The sequence below is a fragment of the Gymnoscopelus braueri genome (assembly GCF_963280865.1).
Source record: "Gymnoscopelus braueri genome assembly, chromosome: 9".
Lineage (NCBI taxonomy): Eukaryota > Metazoa > Chordata > Actinopteri > Myctophiformes > Myctophidae > Gymnoscopelus > Gymnoscopelus braueri.
Window position 1 is genome coordinate 13,371,887 of NC_137610.1, and position 25,676 is coordinate 13,397,562.

At 42.4% G+C, this 25,676-nt stretch overlaps 1 protein-coding gene across 1 annotated transcript; it reads right to left on the reverse strand.

Annotated features, from left to right (window-relative positions):
* iqch (IQ motif containing H) lies at positions 1-24,668 on the reverse strand (the record flags this gene model as incomplete). The annotated part of the gene is made up of 21 exons (XM_080438032.1): positions 1-78; positions 315-423; positions 1,351-1,412; positions 1,565-1,687; positions 3,096-3,251; positions 6,368-6,654; positions 6,988-7,108; positions 13,127-13,315; positions 13,464-13,736; positions 14,679-14,860; positions 15,083-15,166; positions 16,252-16,318; positions 17,051-17,605; positions 17,772-17,974; positions 18,512-18,637; positions 19,402-19,513; positions 23,001-23,120; positions 23,271-23,346; positions 24,030-24,127; positions 24,209-24,316; positions 24,618-24,668. 21 exons carry the CDS (start codon positions 24,666-24,668, stop codon positions 1-3), a joined length of 3,180 nt encoding a protein of 1,059 aa, XP_080294158.1.
* Positions 24,669-25,676: the final 1,008 nt, after the last annotated feature.

Below are 25,676 nucleotides of genomic sequence, written 5' to 3' on the forward strand. Positions count from 1 at the left end.
TTAGGAAACAGCCTCCACCCCTTGCACTTTGTTCTGCATAGTCATCCGTAGCACATCTTCTATATTCTTTATCAAGTCCTGAAATACACAAGAAGAAAGATTCATTCATAAAACCATAATACGTACATAATATGGATTACTATGTCTCTTATTTCACTGCAAGTGGTTTGTTTTTCATTAAATTATCACATTTTTCTTCTGTGAAAAGAACATTCCAGCAGATCACACTCAACACAACACGGCCTAATCGAACATACAATATATTCTCATGATGTAGATGAAGGGAGTGATCGTTAGGGTCATTAAAGCAGTACCTTGAAATTAGTCTCTCCTTGCATTTTAGGGAATGATATTTCCTGATGAATGATGGACAGATTCCGAGCAAAGGTCATCAGGGCTCCCTGGAGATCCTTGGAGACGGTTCTATTAACGACACCCAGAACAAACGAGTTTACTAATGATTCCCTCGCAGCCGGCTAAACAAACACTTGCCCTGTTTATCAGGTGGCGGTGGTTAAATGAGAACCTTTTAGCTGACAGCATCCTCGAGTCTTTAGGGGGAGATGTGAGCAGAGCTTGATTTAACCGTTAGACCATTGTGTGAGCTCAAGGATTTGTGTGATAAATATCTTAAATAACCCTGTTGTTAAAGCCTGTTAGAGACATAAAAGATATTTACAAAGCCAGAGGTGGCAACTTAATCCTCTAAAAGAGGAGTCTCTCTTATCAGCCGACAGTACTCCGGTAATTCTCTGTTGTCATTTTATAAGCATTTCCCTGTCCCTACATGCTCTGAAAATGAGGTTGCCGTAGAGGTACACATTTTTAGTCAGTACGTGTATAATACATAGCAGATAACCATCACCATATTTGACAGTAAAAGGAGATATAGAAGGATAGGAAGGATAGCGCAGTGCACACACATCCCAGTGCGCCAGGTGAGGACAAAACAATGCATAAAATAAAAATGAGGTCCGCACGGGTAACTAGAAATGGCACTAATAGTATAACTGTGTGAACATGACTGGTGTAAACTTTACATACAACCATGTGCACACAGCAGTACTTCTTTATTAGAAACTTAAACCCTCAACTAATACTTGTTGACCGGGATTGGCTCTGTACTTGGTCCGCTCCCCCCCCCCCCATCTACACCATTTATTTTCCAAAATGGCTGATCTACAAGCTCATAAAGTGCTGCATTGCGATGCATTGTGAGCTTGTAGATCTGGATTTTCCAGAAGATTCCCCCCCCCCCCCCCCCAGAAAAGGGATACTATGTTTCAAGTGGTTAGACTGGACAAATACATCTGTGCCATTTCTTTACACTGTAAAACATGCTGTACTTACACCATTCCCAGACTGTATCTCTCACTGCTGTCATGAAGAGCAAAAACAGTGCCTTGCCTCTCCTGCAAAGAGAAGCAACAGTCACATGAACACTGTTAACAGAAAATGTTTATTGTCATTTGATGTCAAATTGAAACAATCATATGTGGGACATAATTTTTATGGTGGGTTTTTCATAATTTAGGGCAATAGGTTCATACTGAGTGTGGTTTACCTTCAAGTCAAATCCAATGCCATGAGCCTTGCACATGCTGAAAAACACATTATAGTGCACCATAGAGAGGTTAGTGTGAAGCAAGCAGCTCCCAATAACTGCATAGCGATTAGTCACAAGAGACTGTGGGACAAGAGAAAGGAAATAAAGAGAGAAAACAGAGAGATTTAATAGCGTATGATTTCTGGTCTTGTTTCTTTCCATTAGTTCTACCCGTGGCAAAATGGAATTCATTTTTATGTTGAATTATATTCCAAGCTAAGGCATAATTGCCATCGTGCATTCAGTGCCACTGCCAACATGGCTGGAGAAGAGATGGTTGAACTCTGTACACATGTCCTTAGGGTCAGTGCTGAGTTTGGGGAGTATGTGTGATTAGTGAACATGATGAGTGTGGGGCACATGTGGTAAACTGTTGGGCCTCCCTTAATTAACTGCAGGGAGGAACAATTAACGTTTGGAAGACATGCCAAATACAAGATGCACTTAATTGTACGATGCCAATCAAAAGAACTAGGTATACTTTGGGGATCACACATTTTCCAATTTATGATAAGGCAAAAGAAGAAAAAAAAACACACACCAAGGAATGCACAACATAATACACTTTCCCGTAGAAAATAAATACAATTTCAATCTTGAGTCTATATGCTACAAGAAGCGTGTGTCAAAAAAGTAGATAGGTTGATTACTTAAAGGTGGTAGGGCTCACAGGATAAAAATGTGCCGGGGCCACGGACACCTCAGGGAGAAGAAAGACCACAGGGCTAAGCCCCTGTGGCTGTGAGCACAGGAGCTAGCTCATAACTCGCTATGATAGCCGCATGTTTCCACTTGTCAAACACCGGACCCTCACACAACAATAAAAGTGTCCAGTGAGGATTTAATTGTGTTTGTAATATGCAGGGCACTAATGATGGCCACTGCTAAAGCCATTACCGCCACAGTGGCTGAAATGCTGTGGTGAAGCACCGTGCCACCAACTAAATGAATGTTTGATAAAATAATACAAGTCATGGATTAACAAGCGTAAACTCAGTCATGCTGCTAATAAAGAAACGCTATTGTTTAAGGCCTGGCACCAGGTTGATGAGGTGTTCAAGCATGCATACACATGCATAATGAATACGGTATGAATTATTAATGTGTTGATTATTTAGCCTCATCTATCAAAATGATAATGAATTCAGCACCTAAACAGCAATTGAGCTCAGTGCGTAATTACAGTATTTAGTTGTATTTAACAAAAATGAATAGCAAAACACTGATCAATCCTCGTGATTACTGGTGATATTGAAATAATCAGTTCTGAATCCCCTTCCTGTTTCAGACCCCTACAGTCTCAATCTACTGGAGGTTAAATATTACAAACAGTGGGTTGGGGGGGGGGGGAGACAATATTAGTATAAAATGGCAGAAAAAAAACATGACATTCATTTTGTTGCGGAAATATTATATATTATATAAAAGAATCCTGAAAAAAAGATTATATAAAAACATATAGTACATAAAAGCAGGCATAAATTGATACTTTGGCTGCTCTGTTGTGTGCAGATTTCTCTTTGATTGGCACTGGCACTTCTAAACGACACGTGCTGCAGTCCAGTGTTCCACCAGTCATCAACAGCAGCATCTGGGTCATGGCCAACTGGTCACTGTATCTCAGGTCCAAGTCAATGGTCCATACCTACAGTACACACAGGACACATTCATAAACGGATTGTCATAGCATATGATAGGCAATGTACAACAGAGACAATCATTTGCTTATTATTTGATTACAAACGTAGAACATCAAAGAATTTCACATAGAGTTCTAAAAGATGAATAGATAAATTAAAGACACTGAAAGGTCAGTCCTTATGCAGCGGGAAAGAAAAATGTCATGATCAATTCCTGCTTTACAGATTTAGGTACGGTATTACAGTTGCAAAATTACGAACACAAACCAGCCCCCTTTTTCCTACAGTAAATGTGCAGGTTCAGTCTGCCAAGGACCAGCTTGTTTGGCTCATGTCTGGTGAGACGCTAACTTCAGATATGTATGGTAAATGGCATCATTATAAGTATATTAAGGGGGTCAGCTATGGTCATGGCCTTCTGCTTAAACAGGGCTAATTTTCACGATAATAACGTAATAGCTATGCCCTCTCTTCAAAACGTGGCAAATAAATCACCAGTGAAGGAGTTGTTAATAACTAAGTGGCAGTTGGCTGCCTTCCTTTGCTGTTCCTATTTGTCAAAGTAAACGCTCCTGCCATTGAATGCAAATAGCTGCCTGCTTCATGAAGCCCACATTGGCTGCTGCTTTATCTCTACTAACGCATTGACATTTGACGGTAATATAGCATAGCCTACATTAGCTGTCCTATACTGTATATTTCTTTATGATTCAGTAGTACAAGATTTTGATGAGGAATAACATTTCTCAGTACTTATAAAAGTAAAACTACAGTATGTGTGGATTTCCAAGGTTAACATTTTCAGGGGTTTAACATTTACTTTATAAAGGTACTGTATGCTTAAAAGTATAATTTGTAATTCATTTTAAGGCTTTCATATAATGATGGAAAATCATATTGTGGTGTTTATCATTCAATATTGTTTCAATAGCACTCTAGAGCTTTTTTCTTCTTCTTTGCTATGAAATTCCTTTCTCAGCACAAAAAGGCAAACTGTTTGTGATGTAATGAAGACTTAGTATTTTCCATTTAAGACCTTGAAGTCTGCACATAACTGTCTGCCCTTTTCCAACCTGTTTAAAGAATTTGCCGCTTTTTGCATCATCTAAAATTCCATACAGTGGAAATAAAGATAATGCAATACTTTAAATAGTACTAAGTCAACGCATGCACTGTGTGCATACATGCATAACAACAGTTCAGCAGTACAGCATGTCCTGTAGCTACTGCAGTATACCAATGGATAGAGATGAATCTCTGTGTGTATCAGGTTAATACCTGAGCCTGGGTGACGGACAGACTCCACAGACCCATTCACTACACTCACAAAAAAATCAAACCCCCATGTCCCCATTGTCACACTTAACAAAGACGTGGGAAAAATAAGCCTGGATTGTACCTGTTTTCTATAGCCTTGCATTTTCATTAAAAAACCCTGATGCTGCAGCTGAGGCTCTGCTGCTCCACAATGTGAGGAAAGACTGCAAGGGCAAACATATGTGACCCACTTCCTCCCATCAAATAAAGTAGGCAGCTTTTAGCAACAGGTTTGAATGTAAATCGATGTTTAAATGCAGGCAGGTTTGCCCCTGTGGCTCTTCTCTGTCTGCGGCTCTGTGCGCTGGGAGATGGGGAAAGGCTTCAGACTTCAATGTCTCCCGTTTCTATTAAAGCACATGCTTTTCAGACTTAATTCTTAACAACATGGCCGATGAAATCCTGCACAATTCACCACGACCATTACAGCTCAGATCATCTTTTGGGCTGTCACTTTAAGTGGTTAAAGAATGAGCAGTTTCTGTTCAAATGCTAAATTTCAGAAATAGTATTTCACATGCCACATACTGCAGGTTTGCAGTGGTCATATTTTACCTGTGAGTAAAGAGATAAAAGTACAGTTTAAAGATAAGAGACCTTATTTTGGGTCAATTCATCTTCAATCTTCAAATCAATTCATTAATCTTGAAATAAAACAATTGCAACCATGTGGTGTCATGAAGGGATACACTTAGGTAGAATACGCACTTCTACAAACTGAAAATATTTTAGTTTTTATCTCTCTAAATGGTCAAAAACATTGTTGCCCTACCAAGTGAAATTTTAGATCAATCACATAAATGTGAAGAGAGGAGACAAATTATTACAGTGGATTGCCTCACTGTCTGTCCATAAGATACTACCCCCTAGTGGCAAAGGTGCTTCAGCCCTCAACTGCTATGTTGACTCCAAATCCAGTTCTGATTTGGGATCCATTATAAGTGTCAAAATGAATATAGCACTGACAAGAATTCTAATAAGGAAAAAACCTATAGAAATGAAAAACCTACCATAAAATAAAAGGTGCAACAGCAGCCGCATTGTTTGTTGATGGTGGAAAAAGAAAACCTAACATAGGCTATTTAATACCTTTATTCATACCCCTCTGTAAAACTGCAAGGCTGTTTCAGTGGATTCACTACTGTATTGCATTTTCAGTATTTCATAGGCCATATTGTGAACAAAAGTATTTCATTTTACAGCTCTGGATCAATAAGGAGTCAATGCAGCCACATGCTAGGAGCGGAGGTTAAACCACCATAAAGCACTCTATTTCCAATATCATAAATCAGTGACACTTTCAGCAGAACTAAACTCAATGACAAATAAGATGAGGTTTCCATATTTTCTTGTTTTACCAAGTAGATAAATATCAGGAGAGCACTGCAAGTACTGTAACTAGACAGGGGTTAAACACTGACAGCGCCTTCCTGAGAGGAGTCAGATCACTTTAGAACGACCTATTGTCTGAAAGATAGAGAGCTCCGAGTTTCTCAGCTTTCGTGGGGTTAAAGGTCAAGCCTTAAATGGAGGAATCAGTGTATTGACACAATAAGACCTGACAGTTTATTAGATGGTCTTGTGAAACATTTGGCCCCATGCCCAGTGTTTGCCTTGCGTGTTTCACAGGTCCCCAGGGAGCCGTAGGGGAGGCATCTATCTACTCATGTGGATCCACTGACCCAGCCTAAAAATTGATCCCTCTCACCGGCATGGTCGAATGGAGTGCTTTGACACCATGCGTTGCCACAGCTTGACCATATTTATCCTGGTAGTTTAATTTAAAGGCTGTGTCGTGGCTAACCTTCTGCTCCAGGGTTCTGTAGTCCAGGAAGGTGGCCAGATCCAGGGAGATGTGGCCTACGATGAGACGCTGCAGGCAGGCCCGGCCCACGCGTGCGCAGATGGAGCGCAGGGCGTCTGGGCACACGGAGGTCTGGGGGACTAAGGAGCCTACTGTCTCCAGCTGACCGGGGCCGTGGAGCTGGTCTCCGCAGGACAGCATAGTTACCTCACCCCCAGGCTCCAGCAGCAGATCCACTGTCAGGCAGGTCACGCTGTCTGAGGGAGGAAAGGCCTCCACTACCCCGCCTGGACACAGAGACGAAGGAGATGGCAGCAAGAAATGCATGGATGGGTAAAGTACCAACACGCCTGACTGAGGCAGAGGAGCTAAGGTTAGCCATATTAAAAAAAACACACCAACACTGAGCTCCCTTATGTTATCGCGACCATTTAGTTTTTTTGTTTTCATGAATTTTTTAAACATGTTTAATAACCAGCTGAAGTTGAATAAATTCATTTGTCAGTTCACATAGGCAACATTCGGGCACTAAAAAGAGCACCGAAAATTAGACTTGGCATATTCAAAATGGGAGTATTTCCCTGCAAATAGCATTCAGCGGCTGACAATAGGCATCTAACCTTGCCGGAGGAAGGTCTTGAGGAAGCAGGCCCAGTTGGGATAGCGGGAGGTTTTAGCGGGCTTGGCGTGACGGGCCAGCCACTCTGGGACCTCGTCTAGATATCTGAGCAGAACGGGCTCCTGCAATGAGGAAAGTGAAAACGTGTACATCAGGGATCTATTGGATCCGAGTTAGAGAGAGATATAAGGGCACTAACGCACAATTTGTTCATTCAATCACAGGAGATCGTGTCTGGGGCCACTACTTCATTTTGCCGCATTACCATAGTATTCCCAGCATCAACTACACTGCTGGAAATACCCTTATACCACCCGGACGGCTCCGCTAACCTGGCTGTTATCCTTGAGACCTGATCGGTGGCAGCTTCAGTTTCTTTGTGAGCATATGATGGACACTGCAAGAGGGTCCGTCTGTGAGTGACAGCCTATTATCAGAGGGCCTCAGGAGTCTAATGGCTTTAACTCACAGCCACGGAGACAGCACCTGCCCTCAATAACAACTCCCTCCGCTGGCCGGCTGATGAATACCTAAGCTAACCCCCATCTATCTGGGGATCAATCAGGGGCCTGACTGGGATCGATATCACTCTTGTTTCTGTAACTAGGAAATGCCATAATGGTTTTGCCACTTAATTATGCTGTTAATTGCCAACTTTCAGTTTCGGTGGGTGTGTCTAAAAACTGTTTGGCAATTTAACATGATGCACCCTCTCTTTTTGTCTAACCTTGCTGTAAAGTAGTGAAAATTATTATTATTTTAATCATTTTGTCATACAACTGTCTAACTCAGATGAATCTTGAAGCAAGACAGAAATCTATCGATCTTGAATTTTCATGCCTAAGTACGCTGGATGAGGTGTTTAGATGAAAACAGAAGAATTGATTCTTCGCTGTTCTTTTTAATTGCAAAGTACTAAGTGCTGTAATGTCCCCTGTTACAAGGGACATCATTTTGGCCACACACAGTAAATTCTATGAAACTGAGCCACGTCTGAAGAGGAGCATGGGCTCGAAACGGCAAAATAATAAATAACCGACAAAGGGAGCTATAGTGTGCGGCTCTACATTTTTCTGTGAAACTGAGCCACCCAGAGGAAAAAGAGTAGATTCTAAATGCAAAAGATGTCTTTGTTCTTTTATCAACTCTTATCTAGAACGTCACTTTGTTTTGAGTATATTCTGTCTGGCTTCACTGGAGACAGAACTGGAGATTATGCTGTTGATATTCCAGTCATGTAGCAGCCATCATCATATTCAAGTACTGTAAGAGACGAGGTCAAACGCTACACAGTGATTCCCCCCTCCACAAGCCATAAAGCACACAATGGCGCGGCAAAAAGTGTAAGGGAACGGTTGCCATTTTCAACGGAAGAGCAAGCTCACCCCAAGACTTTGCCTATGCAGTTCACAGACACAGCGGGACACAGGGAAAAGAAAGAGAGGTATTTTGCAATAAATTATTTGGACTTAAACTGCAAGCAGCACTTTGTGATAGGATTCAAGCTTTGCTTGGTGTCCACATAAAGCCAAGCAATCTGCCTATAAATAAAATAGATGTAGCCCTGCTTCTTTGATTGCCTTTTGATCTCGCTATTACATTGCCAGAACAGCTGAGGACCTAAACGTCTCAGGGATCAACACCTCACCATGACTAGCCCTACAATCTGTACATTGCACATTTATTGGACACTCTGTCCAACTCTGCTTCTGCTTGAGGAACTGGGTATGACTTTAAGCCGCATTCTCCTAAAAAACATGACTAATTTAAAAGAGTAGAAATGAAACATATGGTTTGCTTTCACTGCCACCACTTTTCAATAGAACGAGAAGCAAAACAGCCACTATAAATCATTGGCACGGTTAGGACACGCACGCACGCACGCACGCACGCACGCACGCACGCACGCACGCACGCACGCACGCACGCACGCACGCACGCACGCACGCACACACACACACGCACACACACACGCACACGCACACGCACACGCACACGCACACGCACACGCACACGCACGCGCACACGCACGCGCACGCGCACACACACACACACACACACACACACACACTTCCCAAAGGCGGGCCACAGCAAAATGGTTTTAGGAATTAATTATGCTCACGCAGAACAGTAGATATCGGAAGTCTTTCTGTCCCAACAGAGAGACAGCACACCACTTAGACAAGAACATCTGTAAAAAAGTGCCCCCTTACTCTTTAGTGGCAGTGATTATGAAATGAGCCATTTCTTTGACAAACCTAACCTAAATAAGGTGTTGCTCAAGATCTGTTTTCACACAGCATGGCAGAAAAAAGAAATACTCCATCTGTTGACGCTATTAGGTGTCATTTTTACCCTCTTGTGCCTAATGATCCATATGCAAGCTGTGTGTTTGAGTGCTTAAGTGTGTGTATGGCCCCCTTCAGGCATTGTGTATGTGCAGATCTACACCTCTTTAACCTCTCACTCGCTCTGTGTAAACGCTGAAAGAGGCCCGGGGGCTTACCGCAGGCTGGAACATTATGCCACGGGCCTCGGCCGCCGCAACATTTTGAGGAGCGCCCTATTCTCTAGACCTCCCCGGAAGCTGCTATAGTGTGGATGGGACTATCTGCACCCCCTCCTCCCTAATCCTCCAGCCTTTCTTTACCGTTGCCCGAAGGGATCAGAGGTTGGGCCAAGTATTATTCTAAAGGACGACACAGTAAAATCCTTAATGTTAATTTACCCAAATGGAGCCGTAAGGGTTTCTACACTCTGAGTTAAATTAACAGAGGATTTTACTGTGCACCAGGTTTTCTCTGTCTGCCTCTCTGTTTGTTTAGATAGACAGCTCTTCACACTGAGTCGCACAGAACAAGCAATAATTAAACAATAATGCACAGTCCACTTAAACTAATGCTGAGGTTACTCTCCATCCCCATCCTCATTGGTGTGGAACATGCTAGCGAGTTGCTGAACGTATCAAAAGAAAGTGTGGCTTAATCTATACTTAGAACTGTTAAATTATGAATTAATATTTGAAGTACTTTATTTAATAGTTTGATTCTCCTGAATAATTAATAGAACTGCAGTCATTTTAATGGCTTAACCTACTGTATCTACAAGCATTAAGCTTAAATTGCTCACAAATACTTAAGATTGTGAATATCTATCGCATTCGCCAGCATTCATTGCTATCGCAATTAGGTCAACGCTGTTTTTCAGCCAAGTGGTGCCATAATGAGTGCTATATCTCAAAATATACTGCTACACTTAAACATCCATCTACACTTGCCGCTGCGGGGATATGACAGCAACAAGATGCATCGATATAAAATATTCATATGTTTGACTACAGTACCAACAATGTACTGTAAGCTCTATAGGTCAAATGTTCTTTGCGTTCTGCACTCCACAGAGCTCATAAAGTTTAAATAGCCAGCTGGAATCTACACAAAGAAGGGTGGTGTAATAAATTTAGGAGGGAAACGATGGTAAAGCTAAAAAAAAACACACACAAAAACAACCAAAAGCCTCTCCACACTCCCCATCCTGTGAGGATCACAGGATGTGGGCTTGCCTTTGATTAAAAGAGCAAGGTGTAGAATAAAGGCCAGTTAAAGTGTTGTGTCCATATGGCCCAGGAGCCCTGAGGCTGTGGGCCTACGCTGGGGGCCTCGGCACTCTTCCCTCTCCATGGGACCCCAGCTGGTGAAACAAACCCCATTTACTCTCCCGCGCTGCTTCAGCCACCATTATGGACCTTGGCTGTGGCTCAGCCGCGCTCTGCCATAATTAACAGCACCGATGCCACGACAATTACAGCCCTGCACTGCACATACACTATGAATTAAAGAAGAAGTTAATAGGAGGGAGGCAGGACGAGCCCCTAAGAACCTTGAGATGGCTGCCGTTCTTTGGAATAAAAATAAAAGGTAAATGCAAAATGCTCCAAGCCCACAATGATTAGCCTGTAATTAGTTTACACAAAGCTCCCTGTTAAATGGCAAAATGCGGTAATTAACACATGACAGAAAATCAAAGGCTACTTTGTAAGTATATGAGAAATAAGCGCCAGGGGCTCACAAGCAGATAACAAGTGTATCAAATGAACACTTGACTTTACTAACTATTAAAGACATTAATTTAGATTGGGATAGGTTCCTGTGTAAATTTGAATACATGTTTCTCATATTTGCACTCACTAATGTGTCCGTTTAAAATTAATCGTCTCCATGAAATGAGTGTAATGGATGAACAATACATGCAGTGTGCTAATGGTAGAAATAGATGCATGGATAATAATAATCAATTGTAATTAAGGGTTGACGTCATAAGTGTAACTGTCACTCAATCAGCCTATGTATTAGTAAATGTTAATAAGAACACCTTAAGACAGGGATGTCAAACATACGGCCCGCGGGCCGGATCAGGCCCGCTAACTAGTTTAATCCGGCCCGCGAGATGATTTTGCAAAGCATTAAAAAAAAAAAAAAAAAAATTAAACTTTTTTTTTTTTTTTTTTTAGTGCCAAAAATGTTTTAATAGTTTTTTGGCCAAGTCTACACCTGCAACCACACGTAACTTCCACTTTCCTCTTCTTCTTCCTTGTCTTTGTATTGGTATTGTTTGTGTTGGAGCGCCTCAGTGCGGCTGCAGAGTTCATGTGCAACCTCTTCCAGAGAGAGATAGAGACACTAGAAACTCTGCTGGAGACAAAACAAACTGTGTAGACTTGCCCCTTTGAAATAAAATGTATTTTGGCACAAAAAAAAAAAAATCTTAACGGTTATCGATTAATTAATCGGTAAGGCCTAACGGTAAACGGTTAATAAAATGTCTCCATTTGGCCATACCTATTTGTGAAGTTTACATTTTCAGAATGTGCTTGTACTAACTAAGACTAAGTAAAGTAAACAAAGAAAACTATCTGAAGTTGTTGTTATTGTTATTATTAGTTATTATGCCATGATTTTACCGGTCCGGTACCGGTCCGGTACCGGTCCGGCCCTCTGGCCCTCTGGCCCTCCTCCATGTGGCCCCTGAGCTAAAATGAGTTTGCCATCCCTGCCTTAAGATGTGTTAAGACAACACCTAAAACTTCCAATTATGCTTGTTTTGTCCAAAGTGCAACATAAAACAAATCTTGGTATTGGTGAAGGGAAAGGGTGATTTTTTATTAAATGGCTCCTTTGTCCATTACAACATTAACAAAGGATTCAGCTAAACTATATTACCATATAGGTGCTCACCTACATTAGCACAAGGGACAGTCACATTGCAAAAGTGTATTCATTCAATCATAGCATAGACTAAGACCTCAGTGGCGTTTTTTTTACAGGCATATACAGCAATTTACAAGTGACGAGGATTTCTCTATGAGCTGGCATCTTGGGTTGAGTTTTAATGGTCAGTGCCAAGGTGAGTGAGGGTATTAAAAAGTCATTTTCTACACATTAGCACAAACTAGTGATTTTGATTGAATGGGCAGATGCATGTGTATCCAGATATCTCTGTCCTTGATTGAATGCTGGGAGGCTCTGGGGACGATGCTAAAAATACTGTACCACAGGGACCACTGCGGGGAGTGGGACTGTTATGTTAAGGTACTTTACTCTGAGCTGAATGATGGTGACACTCTGACCCCATCGTGACCTGTACTGTGTTTCACCCATTGACAGGCACACCAATGGCCTGACCTATTTGTGAGCCGCCTAGCCTTAGTTGGGTCTCCTGCAGCCAGGAGGGCAAACCCCATTTTAATAACCAAATGTTATTATAAGAGTCTAAATTTAAATGGCCCGTGATTTCTCATGGGTCTTAATATAATAATAGCACTTGTGTAAAAGCAGAATCTACAAAGCACTTCAGATGTAGCGATAAAAACAAGGCATAATCGTAAAAACAAAACCCCATCAATTTAAGTAGGAGATATAAAGGGAACAAAATAAGAAAAAGAAAAAGCATAAAAACGACACAAGCATGAACGGCATGCACATTCTATGCAACATTACATAAAAGCGAGTCATTGTAGAAATATATTTGAAGTGAACCCACATCTGACAGATTGTGACACTGAGTGAATGCTGCGATTTCTTTCTATTTCTCTCCCCCTTTTTTCTTTTTTAAGAGGAGGGGGGTCAGAGGTCGAACCATACCTGAGCCCATGCTGTGCTCCACAGCTCAGGACCATGACGATGGAACTCCTGCATGGCCCAGCCATAGCAGCTGAGGTGACGCGCATCACAGTATGCCGTGCCGCGGCCTCCCGCCTCACAGTCCATCTTGAAAAGCCAGCGCTGCACCCCCATGTTCTGAGTCATCAGCCGGGCCAGTGTTTCATGGAGCTGCATCGGAGACATGCAAGTTAGCGAACTAAATCGCAACTACAACGACCGGTGACGCGGAGAAAATGGCTTCCTCAAGGAAGACTCCATGCTGTGACAGAGTTTGCATTTGTGTGCACATGTGTAGATGGGTTTTTTGGTCTCCCACCTGGTTAAGCGTGTAGATGTCTCCCTGTCCAGGAGGAACGGGGACCTCTGCCCCAATGAATATTCGTCTCCCTCCAGATTTGGTGCCATAGAGCTGGGCTACGGCCGGCTCCGGTCCCAGGATTGGCACCCCGAGCTCATCGGCCACAGCCAGGTCATCTGCATGGGCCACTCCGCCCACGATATAGGCCTGCTTGCCCTTGATCAGATTCCTGATCCGCCGCAGGGAGCGTGGGCTGTACTTTAACAGTGTAGACAGGCACATGTTGTGGGTCTGAGGAAAGATGAACGGAGCAAGAGAGCAAGAGAGAGAGGAAGAGAGTGCTCACTGCTGTAGCTTGGAATTCTCTGCATCTCTTCCAACGGTCCCTTGACCTGATTTATCACTATGTACACACAACAGATCTATTATTGTAATAGCCGGCGGGGTTTTGACCTCTCCTGTATTGCAGCAGGTTGAATTGATAAAAAGCTGCCGGTGGGAAGCCTCTCCAATCCTTCACATCTTTAATGTGTGCTAGCAATGAGCTCCTTGGGAATACAACTAATTACTTCACATCTGTATTTATTTGATCCACATGGAATTATCCCTTCTGTCACTGGCAGAATGCGCTGCCAGCCATGGGTAGCAGTGATTCATCTCAGCAACATGTCTGGCATGGTTTAACAACAAAACAGCAGGAGAATCAATAGAGAGATATGAAGAAGTCCATGACGCGTTTGTACATTTAATCTAGTGAAGGAAAAAAAGTTAAAACACAAGGGCGTAAGCCCTAATTGAATGGTATGGAAAAATATTTTTGATGAAACGATAGAATCTGCAAGAATGCAGCGGTCAAAAGATCAAGTCAATAAAATTAATTAAAATGCATTTTAATTATTCATTTGGCATTTAGCTATAAACTGAGATATATCTTAACCATTTTTTAAATCACTAATCATCATTACAGATAATTTACATTGACATTTTCCTTGACCCATTTTAGATGCATAAAAAAGCAATGAGAAGGGAAAATATTTAAATAGATGAAACAATGTAACTATGACAGTAGCACGCCTCTGACAGCCTCCTACACTACCCTCTACAGGCCAATGCTCAAACTACACACACAGACTCAGAGCAATCTAGATACAATGCAATTTCGTTTTGCATTCATTAATGAATAAAGCAGAGCATTTTGTAAATAAATCAATTATGTTGAGTTTATGTCCTTACCGGGAAACAGTCTACAGCATCAGGTGTAAGGATGGTAAAGTGTTTGAGGCAGAAGGACTGAGCTGGGCTTGTCTCACCCACATCTGTGGTCCCGCCGGGATGTTTCAAAAGGTTGGCGTAGTAGCGAAGCATGTCTTCCCCAAGAGGCCGTGGGGAAACGTAGATTACCTCGACATTCTCATCTAAAAACAACAGCACACACTTACAGTAGAAGTCAAGAGCATCAGATGTTATGGATTGAAATTGATGTTGTTGATGTTGTGTTGTCAATTAGATTATTAGTTTATTATTGGAAGGAAGGGGCATGTGCAACACAGGTTCTGAGCAAGCTCCTTATGCACCAACTTCATTTCAGTAAAGAGGGGAATGCAGAACGCGGTGTGTTTGTGTGTGTACGCTCCTACCTCTGACCTCACACAGTCTGCAAATCTGGATGTTCTGGAGGATGTCGAAGCCCCTGAGTTTTAAGCGCTGACTCTGGGAGTAGCCTGGCACAGAGAACAGGGTCACCAGCTTGCACAAAAAAACACTCCTTTCATCTCTAAGTGGCTTTATGTTGAAAGACCTGGAGCTTTGTAAAGCTATCCTCTAGTGTGTTTGCTACTGGGAAACCCAGGTAGACTTGGGCTGTGGGTGTGGTGGTGGGTGGGGGGGAAACCAATCATGCGCTACTGCAATTAGGTGATTAATTCAGGTTAATAACAGTATGTGCGGTGCTCTCGGAGCCCTGCTGAGCCATGTCCAGCCGCCACACAGCAACATCCAGGATCTCACTAGCGTGTCTGTCTGGATTTCTGCCTGAGAGAGAATCCTCAAATGAATCAAGGTAATTAAATGATTGGATTCATGCTAATTAACAACAATGGGGTTCAACTTTCTAATTATCCTTGCTCACACAGCACTCTCCATAGCCACCCCAAGTGCAAATAAAGCATTCCATCTGCTGGTAATTAGGCTTAATAATTTTAGACAATCGCTCAATGATTTACAATGCACATGCCTGATTACTGTCTAAATATTAGCTCCTCGTTGAAATTGGAACACGAAGGGATCAGAGCTTACACTCCATGTTTAGCGCGATCGCGTAGGAGGTCTCGTTCAATTTCTTTTTTCATTTTGATCAGCACTTAAGTCCCTTGAGCCCCCTTGAAAATATTCTGACATAATGGCTTTTCATTTGCTTAATCTGCAAATTAAATGGCAATTGAGGCTAAATTGTTCAGCTCCCTGGCATGTGGACTGTCATCATCTTTGTGAGTGCTTTCCTGCAGAGAGCCATTTGAATGAGACAGGCAACCTCCACAAGGCGCTGCAGACTGGGACAGCAGAGTGGCAGGGCTGACTGCTGCTAGATCAGACACACGTGTGTGTGTGTGTGTGTGTGTGTGTGTGTGTGTGTGTGTGTGTGTGTGTGTGTGTGTGTGTGCGTGTGCGTGTGCGTGTGCGTGTGCGTGTGCGTGTGCGTGTGCGTGTGCGTGTGCGTGTGCGTGTGCGTGTGCATGTGTGCGCGCGTGAGTGTGTGTGTGTGTGTGTGTGTGTGTGTGTTGGGCAGAGACGAGAGAGAGAGAGCTACCTAATGATGGGATGTGGATAATGGTCCTCTTGGAGGACTGGATGTGTTTCCAGTTGGTTGCCAGATGCTAGGGATGGAGGAGAGGAGTGATACATACATACGTACATGCACACAGACACACAGACACATGCATACATGCACACACGCACAAATCATCACATGAGTGCACAACACAAATACATCAAGCCAGTCCCTCTCTGGGCCTAACGGAATCAAACCAAGCATAAAATACCACCATAATTGAATTAAGCGCTTACTTAGAAACATCTTCTCCCAATTAATTCAATCAGCAAGGTACATGATGCTACTGCCAGGGGAAGATTAGGGGGCTTAATTAACAGGGTATGAATGTTTAAAGGGTGAGAACATACATTTAGTGCATGTATACACACAGAGTGATGGTAAAAGTAAATGAACTCGTAGGCACTAATTAAAACACTGTCTATGTTCACCAGGATGTTACAACCAAGATGACAGCATAGACATGACATCTGCACTGACTGGAAAAAAGGATATTACACATGGTGTATCTAGGAAGATTGCGTGTCTGTCACGCCACTCTGTTGAAGAACTAATCGAAAGCCTTCATTTCATTTGTCTAATCTAATTTGATTTAGACGTCATTAAAGCAAGCAGAGTATGTCAACAATGTGGAACGTAACGTTACACCACTGAAATTGATTTCACGAGTGTTGACATGCGAGATAAAGAGAAAAAGAGAAAAAGAGAGAGAAAGAGATTAAATTAGATGAAGTCTTGGTATGAGGCTTGGCACAGCTTTGAATTATAGCACCCTCACCTGGACTCGGCTCCGGTGATTTTCCAGCTGTCTGAAGCGTCGGGCCTGCAGGGCCTCCCTGACGCGGCGCATCTGAGCATGCATCAGCCAGGACGTGGCGATGGTCACCGCCGCCCACTTGCGCCGGCGGTGGCGCGCGAAGGCCGCCTGCGCCACATATCGCCTCCAGCAGGACTGGATGCGGATGGAGGCTGCCTCGGCGCCTCCCTCCCCCTTGTAGCGGCGACCGGGCTGTCGCACCACGTCCAACACCTCCTCCCTGTTCTCAAGCACCCACAGCAGGTCCGTCACCAGAGGAGTCCTTGTCCAACGTCCAAAGCAAATGTCACTGCCCCGGCCGAAGACCCCTAGTCGCTCCCCACTCACCCTGGCCAGAGGCACGGCAAACTCCCTGAGCAGCTTCTCCAGGGTTTCAAGAGGGTCTATCATGCTGTCCCAGCACATTTGATAGTGCTGTTTGAAGCGGCAGAAATCTGCAGCTGATGGATCAATACGCCCCTTCGTGATGATGAAGGGGAGTTTGCTTTTGGCGACGGGGACTAGAGCAGAGAGGTCCTGTTGAAGACAGAGAGCCGAGTGTGAGGTACAGCCACCGTGGAGTCAGACAGAACAGCTATTAGGATTTCACCAACTCATTATCTTTAGGGTTAGCCCTGGACCAGAGAGTTCAAGTCCCCACCCTGATCACCTCTTTTGTTTTTAACTAGTTCAGTGTTTATACCTCAGGATTTTCAAGGGTGAAGCACTTGGCGTCTTCCTTCACACTGGTGTGGCCTGAACTCTTGGAGGCTGCCGAGGGAGGGGGCGTGGGTGCATTGGCGGTCCAGGTGGGCGTGCATTCTCTGCCAGCTCTCTCTTGGGTGGGTCCGGGCTCCTTCCCCCATGTCAGCCGCTTGTGACACCTGGACCTCCTGTCTATCAGGCCTGAAGACACAAACATACGAACGCAACTGTACTCTATCTCTGGCTATGTTTAATCAGGTGCAGCCAGCCATCACTGTCAAATCTGACTGGCAGCTGTCCCCACATCTTTAACTACCGATGACTCGCAGTGAGGGATTTGAACCAAAACTCTTTCAAACAATGACCGAATGACTGCAAATGATTAGATTGGCTTGACTCTCACAATTCTGGAGCAGGGTAGGGGATGTATAATCGCCAGTGTTGTTCCAATAAGCTCCAACACAATGCTTGATTGCCACAGAGGCAGGGCTTTTGTTATCGAGTTCCCATGCCAAGCTTCCTAAATTCAGGAATGGTTCCGAGGAGAGATGCAGCCTTTCTTCATGCTCATCCAAGCATGAACAATGTTCTTAATGACCTGGTAATTGAAAGTCATTCATGTGGACCAACTCGATCCCCTCATAATAATATGTTTATTTTATGTTAAAGTGACATGAAAATTATATGCGACCAAAGAAGCAGGTGCAATCTGCGGTAAGTCCCAGAAGATGGACTCACCCATCTTGGAAGAACAGGGCTCTTCTCTACGGTGAAGAGAAGCTGACTTGTGCTGTATGAAAGTCTGAAGCAAACACACATCTACTGCTGATGAGGGAAAGCCCGTCTCCAACAGACTTGAGATGTCTGTGATACAGAAGGAATATGAGAACCATATTATACATATTTTCTAAATGCTGTATAGTAAATCAGAAATAGGCCTAAAATGTGGTTATAACATTTATATAAATTATAACTAAAGTATACTATGACCAAGCAAAGATTAACCCAAAAAAGAATTACCAAAGAAAAAGTGTGTGTGTGTGTGTGTGTGTGTGTGTGTGTGTGTGTGTGTGTGTGTGTGTGTGTGTGTGTACAATCAGTGCCAAAATCAAAATAATATATTATATATTAGAGCGAATACTCTAGAGTGAGACCTAAATCTAGCATTAATACATGTATTCCTGGTTTATTAGTTTACACATACATTATCCTTGAAAATAAACATTTAAGAGGACAAAAATGTAATAAGAAATCCCTGTGGTCAGGGATAGTGTTGTGGTTTATGCCCCCGTCCCTGGAACAACATGCGCACATACTGGAACCATCACTTCCATCTTTCCGCTATTGCATTTCCATCTCCTTCTGTGAGTCTCAATTAAGGAAAATTACAGAGGGACTGGACTGCCCACCCTACTACCTAATGTGGAGCTATAGTCAAAATTCTAAATCAAATCAAAACTACTGTACAGTCACAATATAATTATAATGTGTTGAGTGTAGTAATTTGATTATGATCAAACGAACAAAAAAATAATTGAATTGACTACATTCACACAGTCGGTGGCCATTTTGCTCGTACCTCATACGGGTAAAACGTGTGAAACAGAGGTGGTATAATTGGTGATCACCTGCTCTCATGTCTTCTTCAGCCTTTGTCGGGTAGAGGGGATGGCGATATGCTCCAGCCACAGCAGATATGTTGCTCACTGTGGTGCCTGTGGTTATTCTATGATGTGGAACCTGACCAGTAAGATAGAAGTGTTAGAACAAATACTAAAACAAAATAACAAGAAGGGGGGAAAATATATATAAATATATATATGAAATACATCATAAAACATTATTTCATTCCATACTGTAAACAGTATATTTCACATGCACAGTACATGACTCGAAATATGCAAAAAACTGTCAGAAAACATGTTCAAAATTTTATATTTCTTAAAATACATTTTGACAAATACATTTTAGATAGATTTTGGCTGCATTAAATAAACATGTTCCCCTGTGTAGAAGTGACTAAACTAATTGAGAAATGTGCTTCAGGTACACAACTAAATAATACCAGCATAGGACTCAACCGAAACATCCTCGCTCCTCTTTGCCTCTCTGTCTCTCTGTTGTTGGGGATCTCCATACTGTATATGGGCATGTAACGTCAATCACAACAGAAAACGTTGCTTAACAATGTAAATCTGTGCTGACGGCACGGATCCCCATATATGGGCATAATTTGGTACAAACACCCACAAGTATCTCTATGCATGGGCGTGTAATATGCCGATTTGTGCTGACGTCTAGCATGTCCATATCTGGGTTGATAATGCAGAGCTTCGTTGCCAGTCATTACAGGCAAATGTCCAGTCCATATATGGGCATAAGTGCGTGCCTACCACAGACGCGCAGAAGCAACACTTAACATATACTTAACTGTATATAATACTCTACATATAAAGTGGCAATTTTTTATGTTTTGTAATTTTGAAGTATAACAACTATGAGAGTTGCTGTAACACCTTAATTTCCCCTCGGGGATGAATAAAGTACCTACCTACCTACCTACATTTATTTCTATCTTGTATAAGTAAGCAACCGAGACATGACTTTTGGCCGTAATGGTATGCATTTCCAGAAGGCTGATAGCTACTTATGCAGTCCCAAAAAAGCAGTTGTCAACATTCAAGCCAAAGTCTGGCCCGGCCTCATCAAAGGAAATTCAAGCAGTGCAAGTTTGAGAGCTTGTTCAATCTGAATACAATTTGCTTCGGGTCAGTAACTAGATTTTCTTCAAGACAGAACTTTGCAAAAGTCTAGGAAGGCGACCATCCATTAATCAGACCGGTGGCAGCTTGTTGATGTCAGGAAATATGACTTTCTGGCAGAATAAGTGAGAAAGGGAGGGAGGGGTTATTGTATATGATTACAACCAACAGATTTTCTGCATTCATTAAGGAACGGGGGGAGCTATAGCTCAGGAATTGACAAACTTGTAAACTGGCCAAAAACCCACTTCCTGCAGCAATTAATCACAAGTTGGCAAAGCTTACAGGTTACAAAAAAAACGTGAAAAAAACACAAACTAGTAATTCTTCTTTTATTATCAACATGGAAGGTGTAGACTAGAGCTTGAAAACACACTACTTGGAATTAAAACACACAACTGATCCAACAACAGATAATACAAAAGCAGCTACACTTTTGTTTGCCGCCTTTAGCGAAATAGTGGCCTCTGTTTCCTCAGAATGATGGCTCCGAGCATCTGACTGGTCTGAAGATGCACATGAAGTCTGTGATGCTGGTCCTCTGAATCTGTCACCTGATGTCCACCTGCTTGTTTCTCCTCAGACCACTGAGCTCTCTGACAGACCACAGGTAGCAGCCAGGTGCTGAGAGAACCTCCCCTCAAAGGCACACATCTGTTTTCAGATGGGGCTAGGGGGGGCACCGTTTGTAAAATTGCAAAAATGCAAAAGCTGTTCCCCTGGCATGAGTGGGGAGCGGAGAAGAGCTGGCCTGAGTTTACGGGAGGAGGAAGCAGGCAGAGAGCCAGTGGTTAGCAGTTGGGTAAGCCACGGCTGTCTTATTGGCATGCTGGAGCAGGTACCCACTTCTGTCCAGAGACAGCTGTAAACCAGTAGCCCATAGCACAGCAATCAGGCACCCGTTTCCTTAGAAGAATGCTGATGTGTTGCAATCTGCCGCTTTACGCTTCTCGCAGCCAGCACTTCCATCCTCTCCTGTATCAGAGTGACAGTCTTGGCCTCTATTCCTCATGACAAGCATGGCATAGAAGCACCGGGGAAAAAAGGCATTGGAGAGGGAAGTGTGCAAAGTATGTCTGAAACTAATGGCGACCTTTGCAAAGATTAATTTGTTTACTGTGATGGGTACGGGCTGTCATCACTAAGCCAAGTGACCTTTGTGTCACTGTCTCTCTGTCCGTTCATGGAGACTTGAGTCATCTATTAATACAGAACGATCCCATCACTCTTCACTCCAGCATAAAGTGTCTTTTGCAATAACAGGCACAGAAGCAGCAATGTCGAATTCATCTCAGTTAGCTGCAAGAATTCTCATAATGCTTCCTAATCAAAACCTCCCTATAACAGTGGTGCTGTATGCTACAATTGATATCAATAAAAGCTCAGGACACAGGGGATCAATATCTCATGGTATAATGAAAAAATGAGAAGCACTGATTGAGTGAATAATAGGTGAATTACACACAGCTGTACATTATAATGCAGTTACTGGTGACAGCTAAGCACCTCATAACCCTGGTAGGCCTCAGCTCCCCAAAAAATAGCTGAGCTTGCAGCAAACAAGAAGTTCACCTCCATCAAGCCCTGACAGCAAATGGATCTCATTTCATTTGGTGAATGAAGGAGGTCAACAGTACTGGTTCAATTCTACGCAGTCATAGTATCACATACGTCGTAACTGTCTTGTTCACTACTCCTTCTGCCTGATCCTAGGGCAAACTTCAGTGTCTCTTCTGGCAACTGGAGAGAATAAGCAATTGTCACTTCCCTTCCATTGAGGGTCTGTGTGACTCCAGGACAAGTTTGGGACAGACCTGGGTCAGCATTCAAATGCATATCATTCCTAGCGTCTTCTTCTTTTTTGTCCTTTTGTTTTCACCTGCTTATGAGTGGAGTGTCCTATTTCGAGCAATGGAACGAGTCCCAGAATATTTCAAAGGTGACAGCGAAGCATTTGAAATTAAATTTAGGTTAACTACCATATGTACTGTTTTCATTGTCCTTCTTATGTTTAATCTTTGCATCGTCTCGGACTGCTGGCCACATGTTTATATGTACATATTTTTAATATACTGTATGTAGGTATCTTCTATGCAATTCGACAGTTATTCATTATCAGATGAGCATCAAATTCGAGGTCCATCTTTATAGGCATCCCGAGTGGGAACAGGTATCATATTTAGTTATTCTTCTGAACACCTCTTGCCATGTGCGGGCTACTCAACAGAATTAAAGCTGAACTCAACTTGAACTGATGCCTGATCTGTAATTATGATGTTCACTGACTCACAAGTTTGAATGACAAACTTTTAGCTCAAACAGTACCATGTATTTTGGCTGTTTTGGCAGCACAAAACATACTGGAAGGAAAAATGTGTAGCCTAAAGATTTATGGTGTAAACAAATCTTACGACCCCTATCTGTAGCAAAAGGTAAACTAAGTTACACTCTCACAGATTACTCACTGTATTTATACTCCTTCTGTGCACATCAGGGAGCGGAATCCCAAACTTTTCATGCATCAGCGCTCTGTTCTTTGGGTGCCCAGGATTACACAACAAACGCATCGCAAATGCTGATTTGTGCTGAAGGAGACAGAAAGAACAGGAATGAAAAATGAACAATGCGATCACGTTTAGAGTTGTATGTATAGATAATACATAGATGACCTATCGCAATAGCAATGTCAAAATGAAAAATATTGATTAAAAAACAAACACAATCATCTTGTCCACCTTTTCGCCAGGTGAGGGTCTTGTAGGGCCCACTGTTTGATGGCTGATGGCTGGAATACTCTCCAAAGTTGGCTTCCTGTAGGAAGGAAACATTTTAGGCTCACAATTTCCATTACCAAAATGTTTTTCATATTGCTGCTGGTAACTAACTTGATACTAAAGTAAATACTGAATTATAGTCTCACCAGTCTCCACCCTAGGGCTATAGGCTAGCTAGGTCAAGCAGGAGAGTTCACAAAGCTCAAAGTTTAGATGCTGTAGCCTACTTTCTCCTTTGCGTGTTAGAATGCAATTTAAACATGTTAAAGCAGGTGTCTTCAACAGGGGGTCCAGGAGGGGGTCCTCAGAGTTACTACAGGGGGGGCTCTTTTTTTTACATTAACCACTTGAACCATGGCTCACAACGCCTCGCAGACTATTTTCGGCAAAGAGGTTTGGTGTAGAGGGAAAAAAGAGCAGACCAAGTACACAGTGAAAGGTCAAGTTCGCTAAGTATTGAGGGTTTAAGTGGTTAAATGTCTGAAAATAAATAACTCCAACACTGTAAACAATTGACACAACACTGATGATAGTGCTGTCAAACAAGTCTATGAAGCTATTTATGAAACCTATGAAAACGTTTAATCTAAAACACAATTTTATATAATATATAGGGGGGCCCTGCTTCATCTCTCTCGCTCAGCTGGGGGGTCCTTGGGCTGAAAAAACATTGAAGACCCCTGTGTTAAAGCATGGAACATGGGCTCTGCTTTAGCTTACCATTTGGGAATCTGTGGTGTCTTCTTCTGTAGGTCTTCAATGCAAGGAAGAATTAGCAACTGCTTGTTCACTGTTTTCAGATAGTCTTCTGCACGTTTCTAGACAGACATGAGAAGATAGAAAATAAAATGAAGATGTTCCTCACAGCAGTCAATATTTGTCTAAAGATAGAGCCACACCTTGATCACATTTTCTGTCCTGCAGATGGCAGTGTCTAGAGCTTGAAAGTCCAATGTTTCTCCTCCACCACTGATAGTGTGCTTCAGCTGTCTCAAGTCATCTTGGACCTGCAAGACACATTATAAAAATTCTGGATAATTTAATTTAGCTATAAAAAAAAAACACACACAAGCACCCATGAACAGACCATATTTTTTTTAATTAAAAACCTATAGAACGTTTCAATCTGTGCTTATGAAAGTTATAATATATATATTTAGAACGCAAGGTACACTTATCGTTTAAGTTGTTTTGCCATATCTGTTGGGCTGTTTTTCAGATTAAACATTTCAAGAATATGATCTTAGCCAAACTTAAACATTCGGGATGGTGCTTTCTTTTTTTGCAGATGATTCATGAACAAATTACCTGAATTAAAACTTTTCCAACTTCATCTTCGTATTGAAGTGCTTCAGACATTTTTGTGAAACCTGTATTCAAAATAAGTATCAGAATGTCACGATCAATACATTTCATGCAGGTAAAAGCTAGCTAACCTATGTATCCATACAAACCCAAAAAAGCCACTCCGTAAAAATCTGTTCCGAAACATTGTTCGTAACCATGGCAACAACACGACGCACTCTCAGGTCATCTACGTAATTTTCTCTGTCGCACTGGGAGGCAAACTACAGCAAGGGAACTACACTACAGCCACTGTGTTGCCACGTAAATGTTGTTTCAACCAGTGTTTGTTAAACATTTTCAAGTCATGGACCCCCAAATTAATATGCATTTGTCTAGTTCTCATTTGTCTGCGGATCCCCATCTGAAAACATTTTGTGCCAGGGACGCCTGTACAAGATTTGTGTCGTTAGAATGTTTCAAAAATATTCCTCATTTTGCCCTTCTTTTCAAGATTGTTTTGAAAATAGAAGATCTACAAGCTCACAACACATCGTTGTGAGCTTGTAGATCGGCTATTTTCAAATAGCCGATGTAGATTACTTAGTTTATAAAGTGGCTCATACATAAAATGAAAACATCTAATAAATACATTTTAAAAACAGTTCAAGAAAATGTTCACTTAGGTCCCGGGCTCTTTTGGGTCTTGAGCTAAAAAGTTTATAATGTATAACTCTAGTCTATGGGAACCACTACTGCATTAGAGCATGCGTCAGCGCGGCCGTGCGTGTACCCCAGCAGGAGGTCTTTCTCCACAATTAAATTAATCACAACTCGCTGAATTCTTGATTTCCATAAGGTTTGGTTTGTTACAAATGTCTGACACTATGTAGTTATGATATAGAGCATTTGGTGAAAACAACTAATGCGGGTTTTCATACCAAAACACAGTATAGCAGCAGAAAGAAACACACGTTTGAGCCTCACAGGTACATTGCAGTGGATGACAAGCTGCCCATTCAGTGTTGCCAGATTTTGTGAGAGAAATAAGCAACCAGGTTTAGGAAAACAAGCCCAAAAGAA